General features: G+C 37.9%; 1 protein-coding gene across 3 annotated transcripts in view; it reads right to left on the bottom strand.

The window, feature by feature from the left end:
* Nucleotides 1-18,689, bottom strand: part of USP24 (ubiquitin specific peptidase 24) — a 62,968-nt gene that overhangs the window by 6,394 nt on the left and 37,885 nt on the right. For 2 of the 3 annotated variants that reach the window (XM_027698989.1, XM_027698990.1), the window contains 29 exons: nt 17,951-18,110; nt 17,522-17,677; nt 16,909-16,979; nt 15,981-16,141; nt 15,520-15,581; nt 14,985-15,176; nt 14,637-14,754; nt 13,178-13,322; nt 12,335-12,454; nt 11,981-12,106; nt 11,666-11,764; nt 11,371-11,453; nt 11,001-11,142; nt 10,471-10,590; nt 9,855-10,075; nt 9,287-9,411; nt 8,519-8,660; nt 8,022-8,172; nt 6,677-6,772; nt 5,921-6,024; nt 5,387-5,500; nt 4,565-4,661; nt 3,909-4,025; nt 3,198-3,290; nt 2,777-2,879; nt 1,774-1,895; nt 1,165-1,278; nt 833-898; nt 488-554 (listed from right to left, as the gene is read on the bottom strand). In XM_027698989.1, the coding sequence (XP_027554790.1) occupies nt 488-554; nt 833-898; nt 1,165-1,278; nt 1,774-1,895; nt 2,777-2,879; nt 3,198-3,290; nt 3,909-4,025; nt 4,565-4,661; nt 5,387-5,500; nt 5,921-6,024; nt 6,677-6,772; nt 8,022-8,172; nt 8,519-8,660; nt 9,287-9,411; nt 9,855-10,075; nt 10,471-10,590; nt 11,001-11,142; nt 11,371-11,453; nt 11,666-11,764; nt 11,981-12,106; nt 12,335-12,454; nt 13,178-13,322; nt 14,637-14,754; nt 14,985-15,176; nt 15,520-15,581; nt 15,981-16,141; nt 16,909-16,979; nt 17,522-17,677; nt 17,951-18,110 (3,487 nt within the window). Of the gene's footprint in view, nt 1-483; nt 555-832; nt 899-1,164; nt 1,279-1,773; nt 1,896-2,776; nt 2,880-3,197; nt 3,291-3,908; nt 4,026-4,564; nt 4,662-5,386; nt 5,501-5,920; nt 6,025-6,676; nt 6,773-8,021; nt 8,173-8,518; nt 8,661-9,286; nt 9,412-9,854; nt 10,076-10,470; nt 10,591-11,000; nt 11,143-11,370; nt 11,454-11,665; nt 11,765-11,980; nt 12,107-12,334; nt 12,455-13,177; nt 13,323-14,636; nt 14,755-14,984; nt 15,177-15,519; nt 15,582-15,980; nt 16,142-16,908; nt 16,980-17,521; nt 17,678-17,950; nt 18,111-18,689 lie in introns of all 3 variants that reach the window. The other variant, XR_003536784.1, reaches the window with a different exon arrangement.

Below are 18,689 nucleotides of genomic sequence, written 5' to 3'. Positions count from 1 at the left end.
AATGTGAGCCACCTGTCACACCATGAGGTTATGCTGCAGTTATTAGTATAAGCATTGTTCTGTGCTGAACCAGTTTCTTTTTATGGTAATTAGGATGCTGACAAAACAAAAATATTGGCAATTTCTTGAGATATGTAGGAAATAAAAACTAATTTTTAAGGTTACAGGATTCATACAGCTCCTCTGTTATGGTAATCAAAGGTACTTCCCCCCCCATTATGCATACACCCCGATCTGCTTCTTATTTAAATAAGTTAGCTCTCTTTCCCAGTTCAATTCCTTTCCAGTTTGCTGCCACTATAATATTCTAAAGCTTATTTTAGGTTTTCTTAGGGCATTTTTTGTGGTGGTAGCTAAATCAAATGTGCCGAGTTGCTTTCCCTAAGAAGTAAAAGTTTTGGAGGATTAGAAACCAGGAGATGATACGAGCCATCACCAACATCAGGGTCAGTAAGAAACAGGAGTGTTCACCCACTGGCTTACTTGCCTATTAATCCATTTTCAGTTTCAAAGGCAAATTTGATGCGCTCTACTTGTAATGGGTCTTCAATAACCTGTTAGGAAAGAAAAATATCAATTTAATAAGGTGCGTTTGATACCTGTATCTATTCTATGGAATGGTTTGGTTTTAACCACCTCAACATGAAAACCAAGTAAGACTTGTTTCATGTTATCACTGGATTATCAAGACAGCAATTTAAAAAAATAATAAAAATTCTAAACTGAAGGATTAAAAGACATGTGGATGTGGAAATTCCCAATGCAGTCCTGACTTTTTTCATTATGCATTAACACAAAATCTACCTCGTACAAGTCTTTACCCTTCACCTACCAGTATCTCATGGAGTAACTGGAATATGTTTTTCAGTTCATGAGGTGGAGCAGTTTCCAGTTGAGTCTGCATGTAAGAAACAAAGTTACTTAGATAGTAAAATATGTTGCTGATGCAAAGAATTACAAGATACCTTTACAGATTTTTGACAATTTGTTGATTTAAACAGTAAAAGCTACAAATAACCCCAAAGCCACCAACACCCCTCAAAACCCATCAAACTGCACTGATTGCTCTGCAGAGCCCAGTGCCCTTATAACCCACAAGACACAGGATGACTAAAGCCTAGAAGCAACACTTATGCAGAAGGCTTATCCTGGTTATCTCCCTACCTTGATGAAGTGTAGCACAGTAAAGGAAAAGTGCTCGTTGCAAAAGCAGCAGTACACCACCATCTCGATGAGAACCGACAGTGATCCTGTCAGCTCTCGCAGCGCGTACATCACCTAAGGGAAATGAAAACCATTTCAGACACAGACATACAATTGTTTTTAAGAAAATCAGTTTGTAAGAGAATGTTAGTCTTTTCCAGGAAGGATGCAGCTTTTTCTCCCAGCACCTGCATGGCCCAGGAGGGTGAACCCCTGCTCTCATAGCAATCCTTCAGCTCCTGCTGCCCACCTCCAAGGGGCTGGTCAAGCATGATCCATTCAGTCAGAGGCAACTCAAGTCATCACCTCCATTTGACATGATAATGGGCTGCACAGGTACTTGCAAACAGTGCATAAACTCTCAATACAGACCCCTAAGTTTAGGGATATATTAGAATAAGAAGAGGTCAAGAAACCAAAGGTGCTTTCTCTTCTAGATTCAAAATAATAACCACATACACCCCAGCTGGCTGTTTTTTAATATTCAGTGTTTTCCACGCACAGATGCATCAAAGAAATCACATCAGACCAGCTACTAGGTTCAAGCAGGGTAGAATTTAGAACAGATACCTCCATTAAGTAGGGTTTTCCCTCAGACAGGAATAACAAGGCTTCTACTTCTTCATGGAGCGTCAAAAGTGGCCCCGAAGCGGTGATGCTTAGAGGTGGACGCTGCTTAAAGAGACCAGGAGCTATAATAGCAAATACAAAAACAATCCACTAATAGATTAGTTTGTTCTAACACATCTTGAAGACACTGCTGCTCATCTGGCACCATGTAATCCCTAATCTCAACACTCATCTCAACTAGTTTATAGCTCGTACGTTACCACTCCAAGTAACAATCTCTTGCACGCTGAAGTGTCATTTGTGACAACCGGCAAAAGAACTGCAGGAAGGTCAAAGCAAAATGTTCATAGAGAACTATCAGTACTTTGAGCTTTACTGTTACTCCCAATCACTGTCGCACATTCAATATTTTCAGAATGTTTATAATTCTCCCATTACTTTCTGATTTTTGACTGCTTTCAACAATAGACAGAAATTAAGTTATTATTTTTAAAAGATAACTTCCAATTCCTCCTTCAGGAAACTGAAGATTTTCACTTACTCCTTTATTATCTTTGTTTGGATATTTCTGTCTCTTGTAAGAAATAACTAGGAGAGGTTTAATTGTGTGTTATTCAGTAGCTCAGTCTAAATACTCCCCTTCAGATTAGCAAAAGGCATCACAAATCTAAGCAAAATACAGCCTGTTAGGCTGTGAGTCTGTTCAGCCAGCAACACAGCTTGATTCACTCACACGAGGAAAGACTTTTTAGGCATATGGGGGAAGGGAAGAAGGCACAATAAATATTAAGATTTCTGCACCCCACATACCCCGAGTGCCTGTAATACTATCTGTTTGCCACAGCCTCTCAATACATTTACAGCAAAATAAAAAGTAATCAAATGTATGCTAACCACTACTGCCTAAAATTCAAAGGTTTTGTATTTTTCTCACTGATATTAAGTTACTCCCAGTCAAAGTAACTGAAATGCAAAGTCACAAAGATAAAAACATAATTCTTACCAACATTTCTTTGTGAGGAGACGTCAGAGTGCAAAACAAGTAGTGCTACAGTGTTGTGAAGATATCCAAACTCACGTGCCTGTGCTGAACTCCACCTGCGATTCTGCTTGAGCCAAAGAGAGATTAAATTAACTTTGGTTGATTTAGTCAACTTTGTTAAACCAGAACAATGGCCTTATAGTGCCCCACCATGGTCTAATACTCTGGAGTGGGTAAAAATTTTTATATTATCAAAAACATGATGCTCGTTTCTTCCAGAACAGCTATTTCCATGCTAACTACATATAGGTAGACTAAAACTTGCATGACATTCATAGAATAATCCAAGGATTAGTCTATCTGACCACATGAAAAGTATTTATTAATAATTTGAGCACCATAGACATGGGGATGGACAAAGTACAGCACAAGACAACTTTACCTGATTACTCTGCCGGTTGGGGCCAAGGAGGAAGTTGATCATGTGCCTCAGAGCAGAGTGCCTGAGAAGAAGACTGCTAGCCCTTATTCCCTGCTGTTTAGACAACAAAACCAAGTTACTTTCCTCTGTAGGTAAAGGATTAGTGCTCAGAGGAACAAAAGTAAAATGCACCAGGCTAAAACCTGCATTTTCCACTCTAAAATAAGGTAAACCACCAAAGAGTTGTCTCATTATACAGAGAACATATATATACACCAGACCAGAGTCAGCAAATGCAAAATACATGTCATATCAGAAAAAAAAAATAAAAAATGAGAGAACAGAGAGAAACCATACTGTGGTGAGCAGTACATTCTAGTCAGTTATTCTGCTTCCTATGGGACAAAAATCCTGGATTCCGGATTTTTTTTTTAGTATATATATGTGTATATATATATATTTAAGAACAGCCCTAAATAATCCTTCAAAACAGAAACCCAATATTCAGACTCTGGAAATTACATCTTCCATTGGTATACTGTGCTGGTATATTTTTGAGTGATTTTATCCTAATCCAGTATTCAAAGCCATTTACTTAAAAAGAATACCCTAATAAAAGTTCTGAAAGAGTTTCACTGTGCTGCTAAACCTTCTATGAATAAGGATCACTAGCTGTTTTACGATTGTCCTTCAAAATTCAAATAAGCGTAAAAAACCCCAATAGTTTCTTACCTTCTGTACAAAGTTATTGAATAGCAAAAAGTACTGAGCACAGTTTTTACAGTTTTCAGGTACATCTTTATCCAGCAGAGCAAGTAGCACCTCCAATAATTGATGTAGAGTTTTTAACTGTGAAGAAAAAAATTATTAATTTGAATGTAAAGAGCTGTCTGCTGCTTAAAGTGGTTTACATATCAGACTTTCTAATAGAAAATTAAACCTTTAAAAATAACCATACTTATATCTCTGGAACAAGATAATTCAGTTACTACTGTTACAGCTTCTGACTGAGTGAGGAAGGAGAATCAGTTAAAAATTAAGCTGAGATCAGAATCAGAGAAAGAAAATAGATGTTAAGAAAAGACTAATTCCAAACTATTAAAAGAATATGTGACAGCAGTTCAAAAGACAAGCTGAAATCAGAGACAATTGTTTATATGTAATACTTTGAACTTAAATTTTGGAAGTTACAGCACTATGTCACCTCCTTGGGTAGGAACAGATGAGCATTAACTTACTCCAGAAAATGAAGAGCAACAAGCATGACCAAGACAAAAGGCTTTCACCTTGTCACTCACAACTCAAACAGCTCTGTCTGCAAACACAGCAAGAGCCACCAGGCAAAGACAACCAAGAGGATTGCTGGGGATGAGGTGATGCTCACTAACCTTCTCCTGATAAAGCAAGGCACTGTCGAGGGTTTTTTCAAGGATAGTGGCTACAGCAACTCGCACCTCTCTGACGCTGCATTCCAGGAGGAAAGTCCTGGAAGATAAAAGGTGAAGCTGCAAAGAGAACTGGAATCAACGTGTACACACGGTTGCTATGCTTAAGTGTGATATTTATTATTTATTATTTTAACGGTCCAGATACTCCTGTGGATAAGCTTTAACTTATTTTCCTGCATGTCACTAGTAAGGCCTATAATATCACTTGATATTTATTCATTCAAGTAACAAAAAAATCTCTAAAAGCTGTCATGGGATCCTGTTTTTCAATGCAACTTCAAAGATAATATTTTCTTTACATTGACTCATCTCTCTAAGTGTGTCAGATCTCCAAAAATTTGTCTTAGGTATTTTCAAAACACCTATTAGCTCGTTAGCTTGGCAAGAAAAATTCTTTTCAATTCATCTGTGATCTTAGTTAAGTATTTAACTTACCTTACCCCAAACACTTTCACCATGTTCTCCTTTCCCACCACTTGCAGGACTGACTAGGTAAACAAACACATTCCAAGGTGTTCCTTGAAGAATTGAACACCTGCATCCTCCACCACATACACAGCGTCATTTTATTAGATTTTCAGAATTACTCAGAAAGCCTCACAATCAGAGAAAATAGTTGAAATAACTCCCTAGAGTGTCTGTTTAAAGAATGTGCACAGTCAACTCTTTGGGAATACATCAGTATAGGCCAGATCACATTATAACAAAGCTTTTTCCATACATGAGACACAAAACACCCAAGACAGAATTACCAGTACTTACTTTACAAGCTCCCGGCCCTCTGGCCCAACGAAATATTCAACTAACCACTGACAAGCATCAATGCTTTTGGAGAGTAGTGCATCTATGGTGGCAATCCATTCTTCTGTATCAGCCCTTTAACAAAACAGGGACAAGTGTCGGTAACCAAAGAGAAAAAAAACACCTCAAAAGACAAAAAAATACCTTGAAAGACAAAAAAAGACCATATTTCTTGTTTGCCAAATAGAAAGAATTTTTACTTGAACATACATTAGATCGCTTAAGACAAAACCACTTGGAGAAGTATTTTAGAACAAACTTGCTGGTTTTTAAATCCATTAAAGCCTTTCTATGATCAATACACTACCACTGAAATAGCGGGCAGCAAACTGTCAAAAACATGACCTTCTCCCAGATTTCTTTGTGATGGAATTCCAGTGCAAAGCAGGAATGTACTGCTGCTCCTGTGACCCTGCAGTATGTCAAGGTGCTGCAGGTATGACAGGCATAAAAGCCTCAGACTATGTTGTTACAGGACCCAGAACAAGGCCTTACCTGAGTTTCTTCTTTGTTCGGAGATACGTTTGGAAGAGGAATTGGACTGCCAGCTGTAAGCTCACCTTTGCCATGCACGGATAATAAGGGTGCTTTACCTTAGTCTGAAAGAAACATCAGATTTACTCCAGAGCAGAAGCATGCCTGCAGCACATATGCTGTCTCTAAACACATCAAGATGTTCTATTCAAGTTATTTACTTCATTTGGAGAAAAACAAACCGAAGTATTTTTCTGTGCTAAATCAGTTTTCAGTGCTGACTATTTTAGTTAACAAATATGCTAAAACAGGAACAAACTTGCTGTAAGGCCCAATAGATCTGTGGATTTTATAAATTTAATAAATGCTGTTTGGTTACTACTCCATTTAGAATAACTCAATTAAGAAATTGTATTTTCAATTAAAGTCTGTCAACTGTGAGTTGATTAACACCAACTTTTGGATCTTTCATATGGAGAGATTTTTGTCCCTCTAGAGCTCAGTTTGCATAATTATAATAAGGTATGTTTTATTAAATCAATTTTACTATGGCAAAATGATGTTTCTCTGACCACTAGAACAGGAGGCTAAAGTTGCTTTGAGATAGATGTTATCATCAGTGTGAAAAATTACTGGAGACAAAGAATCACTCCAATGGAAAAGCCAAATCATGTCAACCCTTCTCTTCTGGTTTTCCTGGTTGTGACCTGAATATCTTCGGTGGCTCTTTTGACCACCATACTCCAAATACTCTAAGATTAAAATGTAGGTACTTACAGCATTCAGGGAAGCCAATGAAAGAACAAAACTGAAGTAGTCACTACTGTATACATCTCTGTTCTTCATAAATTTCAAGTTTTCATCTCTCACCATCTATATAAGTAAAAGAAGGCAAAAAGAATTTAAAATGCTGTCAAAATACACTTCTTTAACTACAATTGTATCTTTTATGTAAATGTGTGGTGTTTAAAAACCAGTGTCAAACTTGATTCTGTTTCCTTCTGAATTACTACTTCAGCAGAGGGAAAAATACATACAGGAGACTTTGAAGATTTGTATAAAACCAGTGATTGTCTTTCAAGGATACTACAAAACAACATATGAGGGACTTAATTATTTGGCCATTAAGGGAAGAGAGAAAAGGAACAAGTTGCAGATAAGTTCTTATTTTTTTCTTGGTTTTAATAAAAAAGCCAAGAGAACATTCCCTCAAACCTGAAAGGCTGGTTTAGCAAATTGAGATGCACAGAGCAAGGAGCCCTGGTGTAATTACAAGCTGCAGCCACAATGGGGTATTTAAATACCAACACCTTTTTTCAAATGAGATTTTGCTGAAAGACTCTCAATACATTTGAGCCAAATTCTCTTCACTGTAATAGTACGACCCTGGATACAAGAATGTCAGAAGTGACTATTAATGCCCTGACACAGCCCGTGTGTCAGTTTATTCTCCCAGAGTGTCAGTTTATTCTCTTGCACATGGGCAGATCAGCAAGATGGTGTGTTTAGAGGCTGGGCCAGAGCTGGAAGTTTGCAGACTAAGATCATCCCCAGGTTCTACCACCCTGTCACTGCTCTACCAACGCCATTGCACCTCTATTTTCAGTCCTGACTTGCAAGGTTGCCTTCAACATCTGTTGTTTTCCCTTTTGAGAACATATTCAGTATTACATAAGCCAACAGACAAGAACAGAATTTAAGCTGGTTTTGGTTTCTTTCACTTCTACATTCTTGTGAACTCAAGAACTTTAGGATGACTGTAATTTGCCATCATCTCCATTACTCCTCAAGTGTACTTCAAATGAAGCATCGTCTCTGTTCTTGTCTTTCCCTGTTTACATCCTGACTGCTGCCATATCTCATGTTTGATTAAATTTGCCTGCAGCTTTTTCAAAGCAATGAATGATGGGTCAATTTTGCGAGAAGGGATAGCAAAACTTACAATAATAACTTCTAAGTAACTTTATTTCAGAATCCAGAATTATCTTCTATCTTTCAAGAATTATTTTCTTTTTTTTCAAGAAGGGAATTCAAAGTGACCTTCAAAGTTACTGTGTTCCTCTCACTATGTGCTAAAATTTCACACGAGTTGGATTTTGTTGCCACTTTCAGGGCGTTCTACCTGATATATCCGCACAGGCATTTTCTCTACAAAAAGTCCCTTTTTTTCTCCTTTTCGAACCAGCTTAGTCAAGATGGAGAGACGGTCACTGTTGGGCCTGTGGGGTCGAGGTGATGACTGGGGTGAAATTTCTGGCGACGATGGAGCAGATCTGAAATACATACAAGCTCAAGGTGAATTATGAAATCCTACGACAAATCTACAGCTTAGGTTTAAACCACCAGCGCAGCCAGAATGATCGTAAAGCAAATCTGATGACAGTCTAAATATTTCTCGAGGCTGTCAGTTGGCTTGAACTTCTTACTGCAACAGTGACAGCAGTATGGAAATCATAAATGTAATAAACAACTGTTCATTAAGCAGCTTAAAAACCAATCTCAAACAACAGAGGGGTCAGTATGTTCCTTTCTCGAACAGGAACTATTGATTTCTTAGTTATGGAGAGAGATCTAGGTATCAACATAAGAGAAACCTTTTTGGATACAAGAGGAACTTACAAGGAGAGGTCCTCGGCTTCCTGACGCACGACACTCACTCGACTTTTCTTTGGTAGGACAGGAGAGTTCTGATCAGACACTCTCTGGTAAAACAGCATGTAGGCATTCCAGTAGCGCCTACGCACGTCAGGGTAGGGGTTGGCTGGGGGGAGAAAAGGCATTTGATGAAGGCCCTCGAAGGCTTAGTACCTTTTCCATTCCTACATGGAAGTGAAACTGGGTGTGCAAGTAATATACACTGTGGCAGTATAAAGTCATTTGTCAGATCCAAACATCAGTCTGTCAGTGAATCACAAAAACCTGATTTCTAAAATATTTCTGCATAAAGCATATATATTTTAAAGGTATAACTATCTGAACTAAGAAACAAGTGGATATTGGAAATGTATTTGGAATAAATTCCTTAAGGCATTGAAAAGTTTAACAATACGATGCTACACCAATTCTATGTATTTTCACTAGCCTTAAATAAGGGCTGTTTAGTAGTTGGAGTTTTTTAAAGAACTATTTTAACAAGATGCCATTTTGCTTTTGAATCTCCATTATTAAGTCTACAAAGTGCTGAACAACAGTGAATGAGATTCAATTCATATTAGGCCATATACAAACTTATGCCCTTCAGTAAAGGGAAGACTTTAAGGAAAAACTGTTTCAGAAGGATTATTAGACTAAGTAACTCAAAGTAAATATAACGGACTGAGCTTTACTGCTACTGAGAATCAGTATGAAGTATGAAGCTACTGTAAATCAATCTGTACTTCTGCTTACATTGATCATAGACTTTAGGTCTATACTCTCCACCAAAACATTCATATTCCAAGGTTTCATCAGTCAAATCAAATTCTTCGACAACGGTGTCATTAAATTTGTACCATTTTCCTTTTCCACATCCTCTGTGATCAAAACAGAACGGAAACACAACAGAAACAAAGTTACTTCTTAGAAAAAAAAAATAAACCACCATGAATACCCTAGAAATGCCAAGGTTGAACTCACATCTGTTTTGACAGGAAGTAGAAAGCTTAGTGCAATCTCAGTCAAAGTTACATTTAAAAAAAAAAAAATTAAGCTTGATTAAAACTATGAGAAGCACATCACCTGCAACTATGTGTCAAAGGAAGCCCTCAAACTGCAAACAAGGTACCTAAGAATTGCTGAGAATTTTGTATCATAACGTCCCATTTTGTTGTGTTATTGTCTCAACACTCACAATGTTGAATGTTAAGAAAGAGAAAAGGGCTTCCAACACAGATCCAAATGGCTCACTACACCTTCCCAAAACAAGCAGTCTTCAAACAGCTCTCAAACCTCCCACGTAAATCTTCCTGCCCATTACCTCCTGTCCTTTATGAAGGAGTAGTAGTGCCCTGCATGTGCCTGGCCACTGTGAACAATCACACCAACGAGCTCATAGTTTTCTGTTGGGGCAACTTTCTTCCTTGGGGAGCCTCCACCTCCTTGGTCTGTGTTTCTACCATTGTCCCCCACTTCTGAGGACGAGTCCTGGCGAGCCATCCCTGACACAGTGTAAGGTTCCATGTTCAGCATCCAGGGAAACTGTTTGAAGAGATTTTTCAGATTAACCAAGATGTTATATTGCATACACGTGTAATTTGATGAGAACTCTATTAATACTTCCTACATTGCGAACACCAAAGGAAAACATGGAACTTCAACTTCTTATGCTTATTACACAGAAGTTAAATAATAAAAAGTCTTTAAGGAGGTTTTTTGGTCTTGCTTTCTGAAAGGAATTTTCCTGAGAATGTGGCAGATAAGAAAAGCTCTAAGGAAAAGCACTTGTTTTCTGTAGCATGATCATATTGTAAGTGAACCACATACTCAAAATCCCAGTATCAAAATACGGGGAAAAGAAGGAAAATGAATGGGAAGAGTGAGAGTCCATTACACAAAGCAGCTGGGGAGGTCACCATACAGAAAAGTTTTCTTACCCTGATTTGTTCGTCATATTTAATAGAACGACCACTCTCCCAATCAAAGCCAAATCTCATCAGGTGAATCACCAACAGGCTTGGTAAGACCTTAATGCAGGTGCGCTTCACTGTAGTTCTCTTAAAAAGAAACAAGAATATCACCTCTATCTATACATCTCAGGCATTCTGCAGTGTCCTTCTATAGATGCACAATGTACAATACAGCCACGGGAGGCACAGTGTCCATAGAATGATTATAATGCATCTAAATACGTTAATTTATGGAATATTTATATAGAGTTTATAGAATATTTAATATTTACAGAATATTTATATTTATAGAATATTTTACTATCCTGCCACCCCTCTAATGTTCAGTCTACAACATCAGTTACCACGAATGAATGCATAAATTCATAGATTGAACCTTTTGATTACGTCTTCAAGGAAGCAAGAGTAAGCAGTATCTAAACATGGCTTGCATGACCATGTAATGCTTAAGAAAATACCAAACTGAATCTTCTTTCACATATATTAAGAATCCATACCTTTTCTTTGCACTTTTCACAGTAGTAAGCATTGCTTCCTTCCAAAACTTCTCCTCTAACAAACTGATCCAGTGATATTTCCAGGCTTTGACATGAAGTCACACCAAGGTTGAGAGCCATGAAGGCTTCCTCACGCTCATACCTAAATTCAAGAAGAAAAACAGTCAAGGCATTGACACAGTAGAACCTACCCAACCTGCAGTAACAAGACATATGCTTAGGAAAGAATATTGCATTTGCTTCACAGCTATCAGAGCTGCGATGCTCACAAGGGCATATGTCCATCTTTTCTAATGCTATTTTGACCTACATACTTTAGTAGCTATAGGAGCACATAACTTGGTAACTAATGCACCAAATTTAACGTTACCTGTGAGGACAGTCCTTGCAGATCTTCTGATCAGAGAAAATTCCTTGAAAAGTATTCTTAAATATTTGGTCTCTTCCTATTTTCTGTTGGAGATGTAAAGTTAGACATCAGTTGGATATACTGCAGGGTGGAAGACCAAGAAATCAACAGGAATTTTAAACTTCTGAATACTATGCAGATTATAAAATAAGCCAAATAGCTCTCTGCCTTCTTCTCTAAAGATCAAAGGAGAAAGAGAAGAAAAGGTACCAAGGAGATGCATATAAACCGGGTAAGAAAGTGCTGAGGATTTTACCTTGAGGTACTCATCCATTTGATCTATAAGACTGGTGAAGAACTCATAAGCATCCTGCTGCTCTCTAACATAAAGTTCCTTATTCCACATCTTGAAAATCTACCATGAAATATAAACACATAAAAAAAGGTGGTTGTTCCTTACACATATCATTTAAAAAGTGATTTTTTAAAAGAAATCTGTTATTTTTACATGTTTTGACTTTTTGAAGTAGGACTTACTTTATCTCTAGAAAGTCTGCAATAAGAAAAGCCTGAATAAATGATTACTTTTTAAGATGAAAAGCTATTTATTCTGAACAAAAAGATGTAATACCTTCCAAAAGTTCTCAGGTACATAATACTGTAGCTTGCTTTCCATCAAATGACCAAAAAGAGATTGAACTTGATAAAACACATTGTCATCGGGATTGTCTGTATCATCATCAATGGAAAGCAAGGCCTGGAAGAAAACAAATAACCTTATTAAATTATTTCTTGGTAAAATTATTACTGTAAGTTGACATGACACACAATACTACAACTTATAATTTATTGTGTATTATATATTTATATGTACACGGTTGATTTTTTTTTTAACAATTAATACAGAAACAGTGCTAAGATGAACTTGAAGTTCTAATGGGAGTAATTCCAAAAAGAGGACTTTATTGGATGTTGAACCAATTACCTCTGGGAGACCAGGCTGCATATACAGCTGCTGGAAAACAGCATTCATGTAACAAGTAGCACCACCATTCTTCAGTCCCACAAATCCTGAAATGGAGCGACTATCCACTGGTGGAAGATACTAGAATGATAAATATATTTTTTTGTTCCAGTAAGTTATAAAAATCATGAAACTCCAACAACATACAATAGCTTTTATAATCACTTTTATATCATAGAATCACAGAACAGCTTGAGTTGGAAGGGATCTTAAAGACCATCTGGTTCTAACCCCCTGCCATGGGCAGAGATGCCTTCCAATAGACCTGGTTGTTCCAAGTCCTGTCCAACCTGGCCTTGAACACTTCCAGGGATGCAGCATCCACAACTTCTTTGGACAACTTGTGCCAGTGCCTCACCACCCTCCCAGGGAAGAATTTCGTCCTAATATCTAACCTAAGCCTACCCTCCTTCAGTTTAAAACCCCTCCCTCTTGTATATGAGCTGTTAAGAACAATTAAATGGAAAACCCGGAATATAAATTCTGAAAGACTACAGGAGTGCTATATTTGGTCATTTAAATATTTAACACATTGCACACAACTGTGGAAAATGGTCTAAAATGTAATAACGAATAAACAAATTTTGTGATATTTAGGAAATACTTCTTTCTTATTCAGATAATAACAAAGACACACTGGAGTATTTGCTTCTGAGGAAGATCAAATGGTCTGCATTTACTCTTATCTGCTTACTGTCATTTAAAATTGAAGATCATGGAAATTTTACGAATGGAGTAGTAAAGTAAATCATGCACAGTACTCCAAACCATGGTAATACAAATAAAAAAAGGCTCCTTGCTTACATCAAACTCCTTGGTAAGTGCAGGGTCACACTGGTGGTGCATAGAAAGCAGTTCTTTTGTAATAAGCTGGAGATTGGAGGGTGAGCTATCAGCCAGCATTACCAGCACCTCATAAGCAGCCAATCTGCTGTCTGCTGTACTGCACCTGGAAAGAAAACCACCTCTGAGATCTATTTGGTAGATGACTCAATTATTTCTAATTCAAGAAAGCCATATTACTCAGAGCAAGTGACAATTAATGTTCAAAAGGAACACTTTAAATAATAAAACGCTCCTGAGGAACCATAGAGTGCTATTTTTTTCTTTCTTGGGGAGGGTGAATGGGGAAGAATCAAATCAGAAGAGTGGCAATAGGAACACTTTAAACAAGCATCCTTTACTGACATGGATACACTTGTTAACATTCAGTAACAAAGCCAAAAAGGTGCCTTAAGAGAAAGACACAGAATTGGTGGTATGTCTGATGACAAACACACAGATTCTCTCTATCATGTAACACTGATGGAGACATAATGACTTATTTGCAGGGAGAGAAGCTTTGAAAGAGCTAAACCAGATAACCCCCTTGCTACAAGAGATGACCGTAAGACCCAAGCTGAGCTAGACCAGTACAAAACACTTCCACTGAGTTCTTTTCAGTGGATCACTGAACACACCAGCCCCTTCTTCTTAAGGCCAAAGAAAAGGCTTTATTTAGTTTAAGCAAACACAAGAGCATGCTTGAGATGAACTGCAATGGAGCACAGCTGGAGCAAAACACTAAGTTGTATCAAGTTCCATTCAGTTCAGAGGTTGCTAAATGCTCCACTGGAACCTTCTTTTGGGTGAGGCAGTGAGAAAATGCCTGATCCAACTCTAACACCAAATACTCAGTGTAACGTAAGCAAACCAGCTGCAGCAGCTCAAAACTCCACAGGAGCTAATTTACCCACCCCTTCAGATACTGCATGGCCACAACAGAAGGAGCTGTGTTAGGAAGGAGAAATCCCACTCTTTTTTCCAGTTGATATATTCTGTTATTAGCTATCTCAGGTGAAAGGAGATTTGCTTGGTGTTAGTTTTTTTACAAATTAGTAGAGAGAAGGGAAAAAGAAAATAGTGGAACTTCTGAGATTCATATTTACAAGGGGCTTGGGAAGTTAATTTCCTGTTTGTGCTCCAGTTTAGCCAACTTCCCAAGTGATGATGAGCTAAAGGAATACTCTCTGGACTCATGAACTCAGCACTCAGTTGTGCTTGCAGCTGATCATTGAACTAACAAAGCACAGACTTTGGAATTACAGAAAAGATTTTGGGTCACACAAAAACTTACGAAAGTGCTATTTGGACATTTATGTAGGAAATACGGAGAATTGCTCCAACTTTGGTATAAAATCCTACTATCTGTATCCTCAGTGTGGCATTTGCATTCATGAGATCTAGGACAAAACCCAACATAAAAAAAAAAATAAATTTTTACTTTGGATGGAAGTCTTGCTGACTGATTGCAGCACTGCCTGCTGGGGAATGGCTATTCAGAATAATCCTGGATGCTCGGAAGAGAAAATCATCCAACAATGGCTTAATCAAAGATGAACCTGTAACACAGCAATCCACATCTACTGTTAAAACACTTACCAACAAAAACATAACCAAATATTTTATCAAATGTCAAAAATACTACCAAAATTACTCCTTATAGCTCTATATCACTTGTGGTGATGTATTATAATGTCTTCACATGTACTGTCTACTGACCAAGTCATCTGTCAGTGCTACGCAGAATTCACATTAGTCTAGTAAATTTAGAGTAAATAGGAATACTTACCAACCATTTCCTTCTCTGCCCCACAAAGTGAAAGGAGAGTCTTGATGAGCCTCAGGTGCCCTGCTAAGAGGATGTTATCAGCTTCACTGGTCTCACACTCGGCTGTGCGGTTGGGTTCAAAATTGTCTAGCCAGGTGATCTCATCTTCTAACATGGCAGCTGGGCTTATCTTTAGCTGTTCCATTTCTGATGCTGCAAGAGAAAAAGAAAACCCAAACACATTAGCAGCTCTGGAAACGTAGAATATAAATACAAAGAATTTCAAACAGTTTGGTACTGGTCTAGTTTCGCCCTCAGTGCGTACAAAGTAAACCTTAAACCAAGGAACTTGGTTCACTTTCCAAAAGGAGTGAGCTACTGCTGCAACCCGATGTCAAGAACAGACCATGCCAGGCATTAACACAGGACCACTGGCAGGTTGCACCAAGTCCATGGAGTAGTAACCCCTCTGTGAAGGTAATTCTACATCCTGCCAACAGAAAGAAGGGAGGCTTGGAAGCCACAATCAGAATGACAGTTGTCTGTACATACTTACATGTCAGGTCATCCAGTAACTGACATCTCAGGTCAAAATATTCTGTACACTGGGACAAAAGTCTGAAAAAGGTACGAACAGAAAAAAGGATTAATTAAAAATCATAAACTTTTCTCTAAGCAGTGGCCTTTAAGGCCTGTGTGCTCTGTCCATCTAACCCAAAACAGCTATGATATGCTTCTGCAAGCACATGCTGCAGCTTCAAAAAAATTCCTTCCCAACAGCTACTTCTGCATATTATGAATAACATTTAATCCCAACTTCTTCCCTCAACTCATAACAATTTTAGTTAGTTATCAGACAACATGTTTTAACTTCTCAGTTACTCCTCTAGAAATTGCAGGGATGTCTACTTTTAACACTTGCAAAGTCCTAATCCCTTGTGCCTCAGAGCTTCCACAGAGCTACTCGTTTCAAAGTGTAATAGTTTTGCTTCCTCAAAAAACACACATCTGACTTGCCTCTGGTTGATTCCTCTCATGATGCTGGTTGGTGACCAAAGAGGCAGCTGGGCTCCAAGAACAACATTTAGGAGAAACTGGTTTGGCTTTTGCACATCTGGGTGAGCTGATGTGTCTGTCTGACTAAGGGTGTACAACTGGTCACAGGCAACACGACGAATCTGAAACAGTGTCATTGTCAAAGAAAAAATTACACTTCTGTTTTGTTAGAAATCTAACAGAAAAAAAAGACATTGAAAATGTTGTGTAAACCACACTATCAGTTCTGCACCCACTAGCCAGGGTTTCTCCATTTATAGGAATTTGGCAATCCATGTTTGTCTCTGTGTAAAAAGCTCTCATGCTTTATTAAACACAAATTATAAATTCAGATAAGGGGGAAAGATAGGATGACTTCACATGAAATAGATGACATATAATGAAAAGAAGTAAGCATGAAAATCTCTAGATTTTAGAATAACCAGAATAATCTTAAACCAGAAAGAATGAATTTTAGGAGGGCTCTAACACTTGGAATGATTTTTCAAAAGCTCAGAAGAGTTCATTAAATCATACCCAAATCTTCTGAGATTAAAGTTACTTGAAACTTTCCCTAAGGTACTAGTTCTACAAAACTTGTCTCACCAAAAGGAGAGTATTTTCTTTAGACTATCCACACCATAGTTCTGTGCATCTCATGAATGCAACAAGCTTAAATACTTTGCATTTTCTATCACATCAACATGCCTAAAGAATGTAATACAATGCATTTTTTATCAACACAGCACTAGATACTGCAATTAGTAACAATTATACAAAGGTGATTCATTCAAACACATAACTTGGGAACATTTGTAATGAACATTTTTGTGTTCAGACCATATGAAATTATGAGAGCACACACATTTCAGAAGTAACATGTAAAAAGTTTTCAGAGAAAGACTCTCACCTCAGCACTTGGTGATCCAAGAAGTATATCAATGATGAAATCAGCAACACAAGGCAAGTTGTAAAATGATCCTAGAAGAGAAGAGTACCAGGCTGTCTTATTAAAAGTAATATTTTAAAATAATCAGCTACAATCTTGCATTAAAATACCATAGGACTCAGAGGACATCCTCCCACCAACACTGAAAAGCAGTAATGGCTATTTGCATATTTCCCCATCTCCTTCCCTCACCACAGACTGCCACCACTATTTAACAGCGTTTTCCTCCACCACCAGTGTTTACACTTCCTGTACACAAAGACTCAAGTACTAGACACTATCTATGCAAACAGCAGCACTTATAGAATTATATACTTCAAAGCCAGTGCAAATGTTTATATGCTGGCAGGCAGTCAGCTTTCCCAAAACATTTCGCTAAGGCACAGCACAACATGCCTTGTTTCAAAAAATCCCGGTACTTTTTAATGAAATGTTGCATTTTTAACTTGAGCTGTCTCAGCTAACAAAGCTACAGGTTTCTAATTATTTTTTTTACTTGACTTTTACTTGCCCAAAAGCCTTCCCCCACCTGATTTACATTCCAAACAGCAAATAACCCAATTCTATTTCATACCTAGCTGCTGACTGCGTAGCTGAAGGCAGGTTACCAAGAGAGACAAGGCCTCTCCAGCAATCAGAGCATCTTTGGTGGACACAGACTGCTGCCTCACACAGATCCCAGCGTGCAGTGCAGTTGGCTCCCCTTCGCTTCCTGAACTGCAGTTACTTCCTGCATTAAGAAATGAAACAAGTGCATTTTTTCAGATGTTTTCAGCTTTTGGTCAGTTCTCTGCAATCTAAAAACCTTCTCCAAATGCAACATGAATGTACAACATTTTGATCAGACTTGTATAATTCAGTGATACAATATCTTGAGTCAGAAGGGACCCAAGAGAATCATCAAATCATCATCCAATGAATTCAGTTTCAAGCTTCCAGAGTGTTCAATTAAGATTAAACCAAATGCTTCCTTTAGATTGGTTTAGAGACACAGTTAACCTACCTGAGCTGCTAAGTCTGTTTCGAATCCCAGCAGGAAATAGAGTGTTGCTCTCTTTTATTGGCTGACTGCTTCCCACGAGGTCGAGGCGTCCTGCAGCAGCAGCCCAAGAGAGGCGCATGAAGCAAGCCACTGTGGAAGTGAAATCATTCACCTCCATAGTCTGAAACAACAAGAAACAGCAGTTACTTCTGTGATATTCAACAGCCTTTGTTAACCACAGGGATAAAAGGAATGTATCTTCTGGATCATGTCAAATTGACATTTGAATTTGTTTTCCTTTGTCTTCTCTACACAGGCTCAAGGATATTTTTTATTCCCAAGGAGTGATTAGTATTGCTCCTTCCCATTTGGGAAGCACTGCCCAAGAACCTAACATAGCACACTCGTCATGTTAACTGTGAAGTTTCTTTCAACTGGACTCAACTTTTTACTGGGTTTTCAAGTAACATTTTCTTAAGGTATTGAACATAAAAATTTCCTTTTTACCCAGGGTACCATCAAGCCAATTTAATTTTTAGTGAACTATTTGAAACAAAAAACTTATCCAATTCTTTTTAATTCAAAGCATCATGGATTAGGAACCACAAGTTCAAGCAGGAACTTTGTCCTGCTTGACAGGGATAAGATCTTGGACTTAAGTGTTACTGAAAATAAACAACAAGTAAGATTTCTGTGTAGAACTATTTCTGGTAAGCACTTTTCAGATACTGCTTCCCTTTTACTGCCAAAATAATTTATG

The sequence above is a fragment of the Neopelma chrysocephalum genome, unplaced genomic scaffold (assembly GCF_003984885.1).
Source record: "Neopelma chrysocephalum unplaced genomic scaffold, ASM398488v2 Primary Assembly neopelma1_135, whole genome shotgun sequence".
Lineage (NCBI taxonomy): Eukaryota > Metazoa > Chordata > Aves > Passeriformes > Pipridae > Neopelma > Neopelma chrysocephalum.
This window is presented reverse-complemented; position numbering and strand designations above follow the sequence as displayed.